A 16,454-nucleotide genomic window follows, 5' to 3' on the forward strand; every position below is an offset into this window, starting at 1 on the left:
TGGAAAGGGTACAGAGAAGAGCGACAAGAATGATTAAAGGTTTAGAGAACATGACCTATGAAGCCAGGCTTCATGAACTGGGCTTGTTTAGTTTGGAAAAAAGAAGATTAAGGGGGGACATGATAGTGGTTTTCAAATATCTAAAAGGGTGTCACAAGGAGGAAGGAGAAAATTTGTTCCTCTTGGTTACTGAGGACAGGACAAGGAGTAATGGGCTTAAAGTGCAGCAGGGGAGGTTTAGATTGGACATTAGGAAAAAATTTCTAACTGTCAGGGTGGTCAAATATTGGAATAAATTGCCAAGGGAAGTGGTGGAATCTCCCTCTCTGGAGATATTTAAGAACAGGTTAGATAGACATCTGTCAGGGATGGTGTAGACGGAGCTTGGTCCTGCCTTGAGGGCGGGGGGCTGGACTCGATGACCTCTTGAGGTCCCTTTCAGTCCTATGATTCTATGAGACCTGAGTGGCAAGAAGATTTACATCCTATTTCTCTTGCATATTCAAATAACTAATCAGCAAGTGTTTTTGTACAAGTACACCTTTGTGCAAGACAAGCTGTCCAAGGCTGAGGGAATAATTTTGGTCATTTGTCACTGAAGGCTGGTAGTTGCTAAGGTGGTTTCGCAGTCTGTGCTGGGTATCAGATGCTTCAGCCAAAGTGATGGTCTCTGTTGTGATCAGGAAGAGGTCAAATCGGTTGCTGAATTCATGCATTGTGCCCCAGGGGCCATACACCATTGCAAATTTGCCCATCAGTGGTCAGGGACTATTCTCAGATTAAAACAACAAAATTCTGCACTCCTTTGAGGATTCTAAAGCCACCATGAGGCAGTGTATACACTGGTGGTGCAGAGATTCTATGGCAGCATTTAGCAACAATCAGGGTATTGTATACAGCACTCGTTTGAGTAGCTTTTCTCTCCTCCAAGACACTGTGACTACCCCAGAAAGGGTCTAGATCCGTGGTCCCCAACACAGTGCCCACGGGCACCATGGCGCCCGCGGGGGCATTCGTGTGCGCCCGCCACGTGCTCGGGGCTGGCCTGGCCCTGGGCACGTGGCGCATGCACAGTGCCGGAGCCGGCTCCAGGTGCATGGGGAGCGCCAGCCCCGGGGAGGCGCCGGCCCCGGGCGCGCAGCGCTTGGAGGGGGACGGGGCGCCGGCCCTGGCCCCGTGCGCTTGGAGGGGGGGGCGCCGACCCCGGGCGTGCGGCGCTTGGGGGGGGGGGCGCCAGCCCCAGGCACTTGGAGGAGGGGCGGGGGGCGCCCGGCGGGCGAACGGCCACGCCCCCTGGCACCCGGCAACTTCCACAGGTTGGGGACCACTGGTCTAGATCCATCAGAAGCAGTCATGTTTGGGGTTCAAACTGTCCACATGTCCTTTCCAAAAGCACCCAGTTTGATTCCTTGATCCAAGGCAAAATTCCAGTTGTCCTTCTCTTCCCCTCTATTTGGGGATAAGCTGGTCTTCTTTCACGGTGCTTGGGACTTCATCATCACTGCCAACTGGGTCCTAAGCACCATCAGATTGGGCTATGCCATCCAGTTCTTTTCTACCTCTCCTCTTTGTCTTTGACACCATTCTTGAGATACTGTTCCTTGAATAGGTTTCCTTTCTGTTGGTGATGAAGGAAGTTCTGCAAAAGGGTTTCTTTAGGTACATCCTATGGTCTGAAAGCAAGTTCTTCTGTGGGACCGTAACATTCTCCTAGTGGTTCCTGTCTTTGAGCTGCTAGCATCTGGTCCCTTTCTTATGTCAGAAAATGTTGTTCCTGGTAGTGATAACATCCATCAAGAGTGGTGTGAGTGGCAGGATCTGATGGCAAGCCTCTTTACACATTAGTAAGGTGACTGTAGACAAAATTTTTGGGTGTGGTCAAAGTGGTTTCTCAGTTTCATTTGAACTGGGCAGTATCCTTTTCTGTGTTCTTTCCTAAGCCACATTAGTCTCCACAGCAGCAGCACCTGTACACATTAGATGTCACACAATGTCAGGTCTTCTATATGTATAGGATAAAGCCATCCTGTGCTCTACTGTGCCCTATTTCATCATATGAAGAATCAGTTGATATCTTCACAATCACCTCTCAACTAAAATCCTGTATCAGTGAGCTCCTTTGAGAGCATAAACCATATCAAATATTCTTCAGCGACATTTCCATATTGTGTATATATGGATGAACAGCCCTGCATATGTCCATTTATGAACCATTATGCCATTACTTCCTCTTCTAAGGTAGATGCAAGCTTCAGAAGAATGGTTCTGCAATTCTTGCCTAGGTAAACTCCAAGCCCTGCTTCCTGGAAGAGATTCTGCTTATGAAACACTTAAGTGAAATACACAATTACACCTATTCTAAGGAAAGGCTGGTTACTGTAACTGATTCGTCAAGATGTGATGCAGATGTGTATTCCACAACTCACTGTCTGCATTGAAGTGAGAAGCTGGAAGTGGAGGCAAATTTCATTAATTCTGAAGAAACTAAAACCATCTAGTTTTCTCGGGTCTTTGGCTTAATCTTTAACCTCATCTACCATCTATAGAAGGTGCAACAGATGAGAACATCTAAGAAGCCAATGTGTTATATAGCACATTTAAGTGTGCACATTTTGTAGTCTGATGCCCATGTGTCTCAGCTCAGAAGCCCTTACCATGAGCAATGAAAACCTCCAGGTTTGGGACAAGGTGCTAACCCCCTGCAAGTCTCGTCCTAAAGGATGTTCCAGTGGGAGAATGACTTAAGATTCTTTTACTGCTAACAGAACCCTTGGTTCCCTCAGATGTGGTTCCTCACAAGGACAGAAAAGATATTTCTATAGTACTGCAACTCAAAAGCCCAGGAATCTAATTATTGCCAGGAAGAAATGTTCCAGAAAATCCTCAGTTTGATGGATTTTTGTTTGAAGGCTTGATGATCAGAGCCATGCATATCTATGAATATCAATGCCAGATTCAGCTGCTCTTGGTTATTATTTCACCTGTGAAGATGTTGCCAACATCAAGGAAACCTGTATCTGCAGACTTTGTTCAAATCCTCACAAAAGAGATGTTTAAAATTCCTCACTTTTCTCCTTGGCTGTGTCTACATTGGCACCCTTTTCCGGAAAAGGGATGCTAATGAGACCAGTCGGAATTGCAAATGCCGCGGAGGCTTTAAATATCCTCCGCGGTATTTGCATGAACATGGCTGCCGCTTTTTTCTGGCTCGGGGCTTTGCCGGAGAAAAGTGCCAGTCTAGATGGGATCTTTTGGAAAATAAAGCCTTTTCTGGAAGATCCCTTATTCCTCTTAAATTCCTTCTTAAATAAAACGCTTTATTTTCCGAAAGATCCCGTCTAGACTGGCACTTTTCTCCGGCAAAGACCCGAGCCGGAAAAAAGTGGCAGCCATGTTCATGCAAATACCGCGGGGGATATTTAAATATCCCGTGCAGCATTTGCAATTCCGACTGGTCTCATTAACATCCCTTTTCCGGAAAAGGGTGCCTATGTAGACACAGCCCTTGAGTCTTCAAGATGTGATACAAATGTGTTTTTCACTTAAGCCTTTTCTTGGCTACGAAAGTGATAAGAGGAAAAGAACAGCATTCAGGTATTTTGTCATTTAAAATGCATGGGTTTGAGCACTCCTGTTAATGTCAAATTTCTCAATTTGTGTTTTAAGAGTTAAGAATGGTGTCTTTGGGAATCGTGCCTCTTTCAGAGGAAAGTGGCTACATGCTCTCAACCTGACAGCTACCCACTGTCAATCAATGAGGAGACAGATAAAACACAGGATAGTTCTCAACATTGTAAGAGGGAGATAGCAAGAGGAAGACAGCAAAGACAATTTTGGGAGTATTGCTTTTATTCTGCTGTCTGCAGTGCATATATCCCAGACACCTTTTGAAGTAACTTCACCTTTACATAAAGGTGTTCTCCTAACCTGGACCATTTGGGTGAGCAGAGCCATGCTCTGCAGGAATCAAAGGATCAATCTGTGTTGTCATGGGCATGCTAGAACCACCTTTAGTGTTCAAGATAAACTACCCAAAGTCCCTTCTCCAGGGAGCCAAATATGGCATTTCATTAAATTATGCAAACAATGGGATGGAATGGGAGCTATTGTACAAGGCACAACTGTCATACCCCTGTCATCTCAGATGTCTGCCCATCAACTAGATCAGTTATAGATGACTAGTTGTGATCCTAAACAAAATACCTCTTAATATATGCTAATCACATCAATACAGGACATTAAAGTAAAGCCAGCTGCAGTTACTTTGAAACTGAATGTATTTTTTTGTTTTCATTTTAGTTAAGAACAGCACTCGATAAGATAGAAGAGATGGAGATGACCAATAGTCACTTGGTAAAAAGACTGGAGAAGATGAAGGCAAACAGGACTGCACTTCTATCTCAACAGTAGAAGAAATGTTTGGAAAATGGAACCAGTTGTGCACTGCTCCCTGAAATAACTAGCCCTTAACTTGTTTTAATACAGACGTTCATTGGCACAAACTATTTGAACACTGAGCTGTTCAATAATGTAGTTGCAGAATTAAATGGCATACTTTTTGTAACTTATGAGAGAATGAAAAATTTGAATTCCTATGCGAATGATGGTGATTTTTATTTAGCAGTTTAATTGTAGAGTCAGAGCTGGAGCACAATGCTGTATGATTGACTTATTACTAGAAAACATTTGTTTTCACAACTGTGGAATCAAGTTTACTTAACTTTTTTCAGCTGCTTTAATGCTTGAAGATGACTGCATGAATTCAAGAGGACACTGTCTATTGGAAATTTACAAAGTGTACTTGCTCAAGACATCACACAGCACAAGTGCCTTCTATATGGTTCAATTTAGATTTCAAATATGTTAGATCTAACCTTTGAAATCAGATAACATTTATTTTAAGATACAATTTGGAGATCTGTTCATTAAAGTTTATAAATTTTGATGGAAAGCTGCATTTTGTAAAATATTTAAATTTACGTACAAATAAAAATAGGGACTATTATAAAACATGCTTTTTTGCATGGGTGATAGCATATCTGAGTTCTGGATTGTTTTGCCAAGAAAGTACTAGCTCTGCTACGCTTAATATCAAAAATAAGGATTTAGTCATGGAAGATGTTTTATTATACTTTGTAAATTGTATAGCAGCTGCTAAATTCTGGAATGGAACTTTAGAATGAAAGGAAGGGTGAGGCAATGTCTGAGTTCATTAAATGGACATGGTACTGTCCAGAAATGAGTGGCTTTTTTATATATTATCTTAAAGCTGTTTCAGGATCTATAATCTATGGAGGCATTTAAACCAACCTGATCACAGGTACCCTTGACATTCTGCAATATACTCCAGTAAACATTCCTGATCTTAAAGGGCCACGTTTCTATCACTGATCTTAAAGGGCATTCAATGTACTTACATTTATTACTTTAAAACTTTGAGTTTTTTTAATACTTTAAAACTTTGAGCTGTGACCTCAAGTAAATGATACTGTAAAAATATTTATTTTTCTGTCATCTCTAATTGTACAGGATTGTCATAGCTATTTTTCTCCCCTAAACTTTGATATTTGACTGTAGCAGAATCTAAGTAGTATGAACCTTGCTGTCATGTACCACTGTTCTTAAACGGTTTACTTTACCTTGAAGAAGAATATATATATATATTACTCTACAGGAATAGTGACTAGGACCAGAGCAATTTCATTTAATTCCTGCAGCTGCTTTGATTACTGCAGGATCAGTCCACTTCTTTCAGCAACAGGAGGACAGCTTTATACATTTCTCTATAATAAGTTAACCTTTTGGAAATAAGGAATCTCCCTGTTGAGGCACCTCAGCTCCATTCTGAGTGGGAGGGAAGCTTTCAACATGGTTGGTGCAGTGTTGCACTAAGTTACATTAAATAGCTACAGTAATTGAATACAGGCCAGTTTTATTTCTGAAACGAGAACTCTTTGCTAAAAGGCAGTATAACAATCTCCTTTCTTCCATTACTCATCTAGCTCTGGTCTGCTGGTATTTAACACCTCTCAAAAACTTTGTACAGGTCTGGCAGATTAGCAAGCTGCAAAATGTTGCCATCTTCTGTGAAGTGTTTAGGAGGCAAAAGGTGGGTCCTAAAAGCTTTGTAAATAATGTGTTCTACTGTCCATTTCCATGATGTTGAACCAGATCCAACCTCTAAAGCCTGAAAGAAAAAAAATGAAGGAATTTTAGAGAGTTCAAATACTTTTCAGTGATTTCCAGTGCATGGTGTGGAAAAATAAAAACTAGCCTATTCCCCTATATTAAGTGCTTACTCTGAAAGGAGAACATGGGTTCCTTCTGCAACAGAGATGCTTAACCTAGTACCAGAAGTACTTTACAGTAAAGAGTTTTTTAAAAGGGGTTAATTATGCATAGTTAAGTATCAGGGTTGTCAGTTAATTGCAATTAACTTTAGTCATGATTTATCATTCTAAAATTCATTTCTAATTGCACTATTTAATATTTTGGATGTTTCCCTACATTTTCAAATATTGATTTCAGTTAAAACAATGTAGTGCTTACTTTATATTTTTTTACAAATCTTTGCACTAAAATTGACAATAGTATTTTTTCAAGTCACCTCATACAACTATTGTAGTAAAATCTCTTGTGAAAGTATAACTTACAAAACACTGTAAAACTTTAGCACCTATTTAGTTTTATTTCTCATTCTGCCCAACTGCTAAGCCAAACAAGTTTATGTTTACTGAATCGAAGGCTATCCACTTATTTTCAGTGTCACTGGAAAGTGAGAGTAGGCAGTTGCATGATACTTTGCAGTGCTGGCTACAAAGTATTTACATGCCAGATCATGCTTTGGTTGGCAAGCATTCTAGAGGACATACTTCGATGCTGATGATGCTAGTTAAAAAACTCATTACATTTGTGACTGATCTCTTTAGGGGAAGATTGTCTCTTGCTCTTTCATATGCATTCTGTCATATTTCATGCTATAGTAGTCTTGGATGAGTCATGTTGCTCATTTGAAGAAACTTTCACTGCAGATCTGACAAATGCAAAGGTACCAATTTGAAATTTCTAATGCCATTCAATCCAAGGTTTAAGAATCTGAGAAGGACAAGGTGTGGAGTATGGTTTCAGAAGTCTTAAAAGGGCAACATGCTGATACAGAAACTTCAGTGGCATCTGACTCCGTGAATATGAATCAGTCTGCACTGCATTAGAATTTTATCAAGCAGAACCTATTGTCAACATGGACATACGCTCTGGAACGGTGTTTGAAACCACCAGCGGGCATTGGACTCTTGCGCATAGCTGACATTTAAATATCTTGTGATGCTGGCTACAACAGTGTCATGCCAATACCTTTCAGATACTATTGTTTATAAAAAAAAAAAAGCAGGGATGTGAAAGGTTCACAAGTCAGCCCCCCCTTTGCTAAGGCCATGGTAGGGCTGGGACAACCACCAATGGTTAACTAGTTAGTTAACTATTCTGGGGGATTTTTCCATTCCAAAAAAGATGGCAGTATTTTCTCCTGCAAATGTAAACAAATGTGTGTGTGACTAGCTCAACAAGAAATAGGACTAAATAGATTTTGTAAGCTCTGAAGTACTAAAATAAAAGTACTACTGAGTCCCAGCTCCTAGTACTACTCAGTCCCCATTGCTGTTCTTCAGAGCAGTCCTTAGCAAGTAATCATGTAGTAGATACAAATTGTATCTACACAATTAATTGGATAACTGCAAATTTAACATCCCGAGTTTGCCTGCTCTGTTCTTAAAAATCTCCAGTGAGGGGACTGCATGGTAGCTTCAGGAAACCTTTCATTGCTTTACCTTTCCTTGGAATGTTCTTCCTAATATCAAACCTAAGCCCATTACTACTTGTTCTACCCTCCCTAGACATGGATAACTCCCCACCATCCTTATAACAACCCTTAAAATTCTCAGGATTTATAAATCTCTCTCAGCCTTCTCATTTAAACAAAGCCAGTTTAACCGTTCTTTACAGGTCATGTTTTCTAAGCCTTTTTATGTAATTCTCCTGTGGATGCTCTAGTTAGACCACATACTTAAGTGTGGTGCCAAAACCAGATACAATATTCCAGCTGATGGCTCTTTCCTTTAAAGTAGAGCAGAACAATTATTTCCTGTTTTATATAGAACTCTTAGTGTAATATACTCTAAAATGACATGTGTCTCAACAGCCTTAGTCTCAGTGTTATCCACTTTACCCACCCCCTCCATCCTTCTGTGTATATTTTGACATGTCTTATATACACCTGGGGGAGAGGAGAGGGACAAAAATGGAAGCACTCATGCACACACATTCTTGGCCCAAAGTGGATTAGAATTCCTGTATCTCTCATCAGAATGTCTTTAACAGCTAGAGATGCAGTCTCACAAACCAGAGAACTAAGGCAAGATTAATATTAAGGTGGTATTAATATTGCTTTGGCATTATTCAGAGGAAACAAACTCTGCACAATGTGATTAGTCAACTTTTGGAAAGTCCTGAGTCGATACTGTAATGATACAGATTCGACACTTAAAAAAAATATTTAGGCATTTAACAATTCATCAGAACATGCACTTTTTAAAGGTCCACATACCAGGTAGTCTTCAGGAAATAAAATTCCGTAGAAAACCTATGGGGCAATGTTTTTAGACATTTGCAGGAAGTTTTATTTCTAAACATGCAGGAGATCTATTTAATGATTTTTCTAAGTATGCAAATTCCTTTGGCCTTGTAAGAGCAGCTTTCTTTGGAGGATAAGCCTGTGTATTCTTACAGAACCTGCTGCACAGTTCACCCGATTCCATAGAATGGGAGAGTTGTCATGACGTCATCTTTAAAAGGTTTTTAGTATTCAACACAAGGATTTACCCAGGTGACTGCAGCAGCATATCCAGTTACTATACCTGTTGGTTAGTCAAGTCAGATTCTTCCACTATATACTGCTTTCTAATGGAATAAAACATGGCACATTCTTTACTGAGGCTTTCAAAACATTCCTTTTCTTCATCCCAGTTTACCTGTAAAAACAAACTTGTTAAGAGCAGACATTTGTTTCAGTACAGATTGAACATCTCTAGTTCAGGACACTCTGGTCTGGCATGGTAGGGGACCCTGTGGGTGTTCCAGGGTTGGAGCACTCACAGGGAAAACAAGTACAGCAGGATCACAGATGTTGCCAGGTCAGAGAGCATGGGTTCCCAAACTGAACCATGCTAAAATTCGGGGCGGGGGAGGGGGGGCACGAGGCAACCCAGCCCCCCCATGTCAATTCCTCCCCCTAAGTTTTGGTGCTATTTTTGTTTTTCAGTCCTGGTCAGGTGTGTGTTTTTTTTTTTAATTGACAAGTTTTGCTGCTATTGGGGGAGGAGGGGTGGCGTTATGGTTTCTCAAAAATGGGGCATGATGCCGAAAAGTTTGGGAACCACTGGCCTAGAGTCTAGCAGCAGAGAGCCCGACCTTGACCTCCTTTTGTCTAGCAAACTTTCTGCTTCATGACTGGTAAAGTCCACACTGTGCCAGATCAGGGATGTCCATGCCGTACTTGAAACAGTAGTTTTGAAAGAACATTATTGCTAATTACTAGTCAGTCAAATTGAAGCCCAGTTAATTAGAAGTAAAAATAGGCTACTGTCTTGACTATTTGTTGGTACAACGTTAGGATACAAAGAAGCAAGGAATAGAGTACAAGTCTGCCTGTCTTTAAAAATAAGACCTGTTAAAATTTTCTAAACATTCGTTGTAATGTATTCTTATATAGTTAATATCTGTGAATGTTCTTAAGCAATGAGTGCACTTTTTCTTTTAGAAGAGAAACTTACAGCAAGGCACATGTCAACAATTTACCCTTAATTACTACATTGACCATTTTAAAATACTGTGTATGGTCATTTGAGGCAAGAATATGGCCAGCTAAACTTTTGCACCAATTGTTTCTGTCTGGACAGGGTCTAAAAACATATATAAACTCTTCTGGTGAATTTCTCAGTGGCTGAATTATTGTATTCCTGCCACTTACTAGATTTTAGAGCATATCTTTAAAAAAAAATCACATTTCCTAATAAATAACAAAGAAAAGATAATATTTGTAGGCTAAATTAACTTTCCCATTAACTAACTGCTGAACAGTTAGTTTTGACCATACCTCAGTGGCTAAGCGAAGGATAAACATAGGTAGTCCCTCCAATGGTGGAACATAGTTGTCTATAAGGAGTGGTAATCCAGTAAGGTTTCCATCCTGTAAGCATAACATTTTCTTTACATATTGAAATATCTATGGTCTTAAAAATATATTTACTAGACATACCAACACACTGCTGTTTTCTATTTAGTAAGTGATAGCATTTATTAGGTTGGTGCTAATCTTATAGCAAATATTATGGCTTTCCCTTGTACAGTAGACTTCCGATAATCCGGCACCTTTTGGACCTAGGTGGTGCCGGAGAATCGGGAGGTTGGGTACAGCTGCATGGCTTAACAGCTGGCCAGTACACAATCTCCCTTCCTCTCCCCTCCCCGTCTCCTCTGTGCTGTAACCTGATCCTCCTGCCTCTCCCCTCTCCTTTCCCCTTTGCTGAAGCGAAATGCTCTTCTCCATACTGTAACACGATCCCAATCCCACTCCCCCCCACCTTATGCTCCGTCTGGTTACAGCCAGCACGTGTGCTGAGTGGCAGGCTTTTTAATCAGCTGGTCAGGAGCGCTTGGCATTTTGGATGCTGGAGTATTGGGAGTGCCAAAAAGCTGGATGCCGGACTATCGGAGTTTTACTGTACATTACCAATATTTAAGGATTATACAAATAACCTTTTGACACCAAAGCAAAAAGCAGTAGTCACCTCATCAATATCAAGAGAGAAATAGTCTTTCAGCATTTCAGTCTTCTTTTTTAGAAACTCAACAATATATTCAGCAAGTCCTTCCTTTGGACCATCTTCTTCTGTCCATCCACTTTCAGTGTTCTCCAAGGCTAGCATAGCTAGATCATACAGTGGAGCTGGCTCCTGTAAGCAACCATGAGGTATAATTATCACTACCCCATATATACCCCTACCTTGAAAATCCAGATGTTCCTCATTCAGCAGTCACACAATTTTACTTTTGTCTGAATACAGAAGACTCTTTACAATAATCCCATCTCTACAGCTCATGGGGTTGCAAAATACAGTGGCATATTTAAATGCTAAATTTTAGCACTTCCCCACACATTTCTGACAAAGAGCAAAACAGGAGGTATGTTTTAACATGAAATCTAGTGCATTCGTAAGTAATCTCTTTAAGGAACCAAATTATTATTACTAATAATAAAGTAACTACTATCTGAACTTGCAACAGCTTTGGAATCATTAACAATCTCCTACTTCATGTAAGTGCAAAGTAAATGAATCAGAGGGAATGCATTTTAAAAAAAACTATATACTGGCTAAATATGCAGGTGGTGGTATGAGCTTTCGTGAGCACAGATGAAGAAGTGGGCTGTGTCCACAAAAGCATCTACATATTTTGTTAGGCTGTAACAGGAAAAACTTAAACAACAAATAGTCTGGTAGCACTTTAAAGACTAACTCGGCTACCCTTCTGAAGCCTTTATATACTGGCTGTCATTGAACAGAGATCCACCTTCATCTCTGAAGTTTGACCTAGTCAACACTATGTTCTATATGAAATATATTTAATTACCAAAAAAGTTAAATTAAAAAGTTGCAAAATCAAGGACTAAAAGTTTTTATTAAAATTAAGTGATAGAAATGTAGCCGTGTTAGTCCTGTTTTTTTGTTTCAGGTACACCAGACTATGTAGCACTTGAAAGACTAACAAGATGGTTTATTAGGTGACGAGCTTTCATGGGCCAGACCAACTTCCTCAGATCAAATAGTGGAAGAAAATTGTCACAACCATATATACCATTTGGGCCTGGCCCACGAAAGCTCATCACCTAATAAACCATCTTGTTAGTCTTTAAAGTGCTACATAGTCCTGTATTTTGTTTCATACTAAAATTAAGATTGTGTACCCTTAATTTAGCCCCCTAGTGCATATGCCTTAGGGCAGTCTGTGAGAACAGACAGAATCAGGGGTGAAGGAGACGTATTTATTTGTAGTACTTCAGCCTCAATTATTGCAGAAGCTGAAAGGTCTGTAGTGACTAAAGTAGATGGTTGCAGGAAGAGAAAGGATGGTTAAGGACAACTGAATGCTGGCCAGAAAAATTCCAGTTCCATCTCTGTCCAAGAGTTCTTACGTAATGCTAGGCAAGTCACTTAAACCAGCTTTTAAAAGGTGGTCATAATTTACAATGTGCTGCCAGTTCCCTGTATTATGAATGTTAAATATTGGTTAATTGAATAGTCGAGTAACCTTATGAAATGTTATCGGTTTGTCGACCATTCTAGTATCCCCCAGGGCAGAGCCAGCTGCCACTGTATCAGAAGCAGCAGTACGGAGTGCCAGGCGGGAGCTAGTCTGCAAAGGGAGCCAATTTAAAAAACAGCTCCCCTCAGGGACCTTGACCTTCTGCTTCTGAGAAAGATGCAGCAGTCTGGGGTGGAAGCAGTCCTTGTCTAGGCGGGGTCTAAGTTCCAAAACCCAGGGAAAGCCAGAACTGAGCCAGGCTGCCTGCCTGCCCGGCTCCTAATGCACTTTAAATGCAGAACTGCAGCAGGGGTAAGTCCTGGACTTGTTGCAAGCCGGGACTGAGTCACGCTGCTGACCAGACTGCTAAAAAATTTACTGGCAGGGAGAGAGAAATGCATATAGTCTATAGCATGTAATCGACTACACTATTACATCCCTACCCTGTATGTGAGGTTAAAACTTTTATATCTCTTTATTCTCTCCAAAACCTATATAAAAGATTTGAAGAGAAGTTATACTTACCGACAACCTCAGAATGCCAAAATTTGCAAAGTCATAAATAAGAATCTGATAGAAGAGTTCTTGGCTGATTGGGAGGAAGAGATTTAATTGAAATGACCATTTGTCTAATTTTTTCATATACATATTCTGGTAAAAAGCAGTACACTTAGGGTACGTCTAGACTACATGCCTCTGTCGACAGAGGCATGTAGATTAGACTACCCGGCATAGGAAAATGAAGCAGCGATTTAAATAATCGCCGCTTCATTTAAATTTACATGGCTGCCACGCTGAGCCGATCAGCTGTTTGTCGGCTCAGGGCGGTAGTCTGGACACTCCGTGGTCGACAACAAAGGCATTTGTCGACCTCCCAGGTATGCCTCATCCCAGACCCTCAACTCTCCCCCCCCCCACCAAGCACAAGTTACAGTGCTAGAAAGCACCAGTGTGAATTAAGCTGTGCTCCCAGTGCTGACAGTTACTCCCGTCATGGAGATGGTTTAATAGAGCATTGGGAGAACCCTCTCCCAAGCGCTCCTGCCATGGCAGCACTTTAATTTTAAACTTAGCTATTGAAATGGATTGTATGAGTAGGAATGATGTAGAATCGAATTCCTTTCATCCTCTGGGTTTTTAGCCAGTTGGACACAACATAGTAAAATACATTTTAATTACAAAGCAGCAGCCTATAAATTTTGTAGGATAAATACGAAAGTTTTAGATCAAAAGTTTGAGGTCTTTCCCATTTGAGTGCTCATCAAATCACCAATTCTGCTGCTTTTGAAATGTACCTTTCACTTTGCCATTGTACTTCATTTCTATTATTTCATACTTTTAACCACTCAGTCATGTTCACCTACAATTTCAATTCCTAACGACACACCAAACAGAATAAAATCAGTGTTTACCTGAGTTCTGTAGTATTGAGAAGATACAGCTTTGTCTGGTATTGTGCCAGGGCCCACTGAGGACTAACACAACCAACAAATGAGTGATCATGTAACATCTCCTGAAGACCTGGAATAACAACATGAGGTCATATAAATTGCTCCCAACCCAGATCTGCTATAGTCTGAAAAGAATCTTGATTATTCAAGTTGTGAAAAATCTCAAACTACTGCTTAAATCACTACTATGCACTTCAGTGCAAACAGTCCAAAATAACCAAGTATTAAAAAGTACCAAGGAAATTCTGAACATCCCAAGAGTTATCATAAAATAGACAATATATGAATGAGAAAGGTTATATTAAATTCAAAACATGAAAACAATTTGTAAAAATCTTGGTATTTTACTTGAATTTTATCATGTTTTACTGGATAAGTTCCTGGTTGGAAGAGATTAATAAACATCAAACATGCCTAAAAGAAAGTTTGTAATGCAAAAAATCACTGCAGGGTTAAATTAGATTTAAGAATTGACCATACTGCTCTTATTAGGGTTATATTCCCCACTAGCACCAAATAAATATGTAGATCAGTATTCTTAGCTTGACATTTGCTTTCCCAGATGAAATGTCTGTCCTCGTTGTTTAGAAGATGGCGCTTATAATAAAAAGTAAGGCTCTTGAAATGAAGCACCGTTCCACCCAATCTATTAAAAAGACCTATTGTTAATTCATCTAATTTCTTCAGAAGAGTTTGGCACTGCAAACATAGTATTATTAAAGCATTGTGCTACCTGATTTTCATTAGCATGTGCTATGAGATATAAAAGTGTCAGACGTGTATTTCAATGAGTCAAGCCTTTCTACAGCCCCCAGCTTAAAACACTTCAATGCATCATTGACAATCTACAGCCTATCCTGGAAATAAATCCCTCACTCTCACCAACTTTGGAAGACAGGCCAATCCTTGCCTGCAGATAACCCCCCAATGAAGGCTGTTACAGTATAGTTGATTAACTGATTAACCGATAAGCAAAAGCTTATAGGCTAATGCTATAGACTACATGCATTTAACCACTGCCTGCCAGTAATTTTTTTAGCCGGCTGGCTAGCAGCCCAGCTTAGTCCCAGCTTGCACCAGGTCCAGGACTGACCCCTGCTGCGGCTCTGCTTTTAAAGTGTACAGCGGAGTCCGGATTAACCAACACCCCGCTTGCTGCCCCGTCACTCTCTAAGAGAAGCTGCTGCTGTCGGGATGCTTCCAGGCAGGAGCGGCGGCAGCAGCAGCTTCTTCTAGAGAGCAAGAACAGCATCAGCTGTTCCCTTGCTTTCTAGGAAAAGCTGCTGCTGCTGCCGCTCCTGCCTGGAAGCGTCCCGGCAGCAGCAGCAGCTTCTCCTAGAGAGCAAGGGAACAGCTGATGCCGCTCCTGCCTGGAAGCGTCCTGGCAGGAGCGGCTCCTAGAGAGCAACGGAACAGTTGATGCTGCTCTGCAGGAACTTTGTCCCCAGCAGGAGCAGCATCAGCTGTTCCGTTGCTCTCTACAGTAGAGTCTGTATCATCCGACATATTCAGGAATCCGACCACGTGTCGGTCCCGTTTAGGTTGGATGATAGGGACTCTACTGCAGTGGTCCCCAACCTTTTGAGGTTGTCGTGCACCAGGGGGCGTGGCCGTTTGCCCGCCGGGCGCCAGGGGGCGGGGACACTTGTGCGCCCGGGGGCGGCCCCACCTAGCCACGTGCCCGGGGGCGGGGCCCCCCCATAGCCGCACGCCCGGGGGCGGGGCCCCCTCCAAGGGCAGCGCGCCCGGGGGCGGGCCCCCCCCCCCCGCGGGGTGCTGCGCGCCCGAGGCCGGCGCTCCCCCCCTCCTGCCGAGTGCTGCGCGCCCGGGGCCGGCGCTTCCCCCCACCCCCGCCGAGTGCCGCGCGCCCGGCACTTCCCCCGCCAAGCGCCCGTGCGCCATGTGCCCAGGGCCAGGCCAGCCCCGAGCACCTGGCGGGCGCATTGAAGCACCGTGTTGGGGACCACGGCTCTACTGTATTAGGAACCAGGTGGGCAGGCAGCTCTGTTCAGACTTGCGCTGAGTATGGGCCGGGACCCCACCCTGAACAGAGCTATATCAGAAGCAGCTGCACAGGACAACAGGTAGCCTGTCCACAAGGAGAGCTAGTTTTTAAACTGGCTCCCCTTGCAGACCATCTCCTGCCTGGCACCCCATGCTGCTGCCTCTAATATAGAGGCAGTAGCACGGAGTGGCAGGGGGCTCCTCAGGAGTGGGGCCGGAGCACATTGGTTATCAGCCCTACCCCCGGGGACTACAGAATAGTTGACTAACCAATAACAATTCATGCGGTTAATTGACTTTTCAATTAACGGATATTAAAACATCCCTACCCCCAACCTGAAGCAAATACTACAGGCTCAGATACACTCACCCAGGAACCTACCCCTGCAACAAAACCAGATGCCAACTCTGTCCACACATCTATACTAGTGACACCAACACAGAAGCTAACCCCATAAGTCACAACATCAGGGGCTCATCCTCTTTGCACATTCTCTAATGTGATGTGCCAGCAATGCTCTTCTAAACCAGACGGTCTCTGTGACAAAGGATAAATGGATACAAATATGGCTTTCCAGTATGTATTACAGAGACATTATGGGGGCAATACAAAATGGGACAGTTGCTCTAATTCTCTTTGCT

The 16,454-nt window shown here is 42.1% G+C and overlaps 2 protein-coding genes across 24 annotated transcripts in view; one reads left to right on the forward strand and one right to left on the reverse strand.

The window, feature by feature from the left end:
* Positions 1-5,010, forward strand: part of LRRFIP2 (LRR binding FLII interacting protein 2) — a 123,525-nt gene extending 118,515 nt beyond the window's left edge. For all 21 annotated transcript variants that reach the window (XM_014574054.4, XM_025185124.3, XM_014574053.3 and 18 more), the window contains one exon: positions 4,300-5,010. In XM_014574054.4, the coding sequence (XP_014429540.3) occupies positions 4,300-4,410 (111 nt within the window). In that variant the 3' untranslated portion in view covers positions 4,411-5,010. The remainder of the gene's footprint in view (positions 1-4,299) is intronic.
* Positions 5,011-5,915: 905 nt separating this feature from the next.
* MLH1 (mutL homolog 1) overlaps positions 5,916-16,454 on the reverse strand; it is a 44,667-nt gene continuing 34,128 nt past the window's right edge. For all 3 annotated transcript variants that reach the window (XM_075921790.2, XM_075921791.2, XM_025185134.3), the window contains 6 exons: positions 13,770-13,878; positions 12,883-12,946; positions 10,845-11,009; positions 10,151-10,243; positions 8,913-9,026; positions 5,916-6,187 (listed from right to left, as the gene is read on the reverse strand). In XM_075921790.2, coding sequence (XP_075777905.1) covers positions 6,020-6,187; positions 8,913-9,026; positions 10,151-10,243; positions 10,845-11,009; positions 12,883-12,946; positions 13,770-13,878 — 713 coding nt within the window. In that variant the 3' untranslated portion in view covers positions 5,916-6,019. The remainder of the gene's footprint in view (positions 6,188-8,912; positions 9,027-10,150; positions 10,244-10,844; positions 11,010-12,882; positions 12,947-13,769; positions 13,879-16,454) is intronic.

This window comes from Pelodiscus sinensis, chromosome 2 (genome assembly GCF_052426305.1).
Source record: "Pelodiscus sinensis isolate ZL-2025 chromosome 2, ASM5242630v1, whole genome shotgun sequence".
NCBI classification, from domain to species: domain Eukaryota; kingdom Metazoa; phylum Chordata; order Testudines; family Trionychidae; genus Pelodiscus; species Pelodiscus sinensis.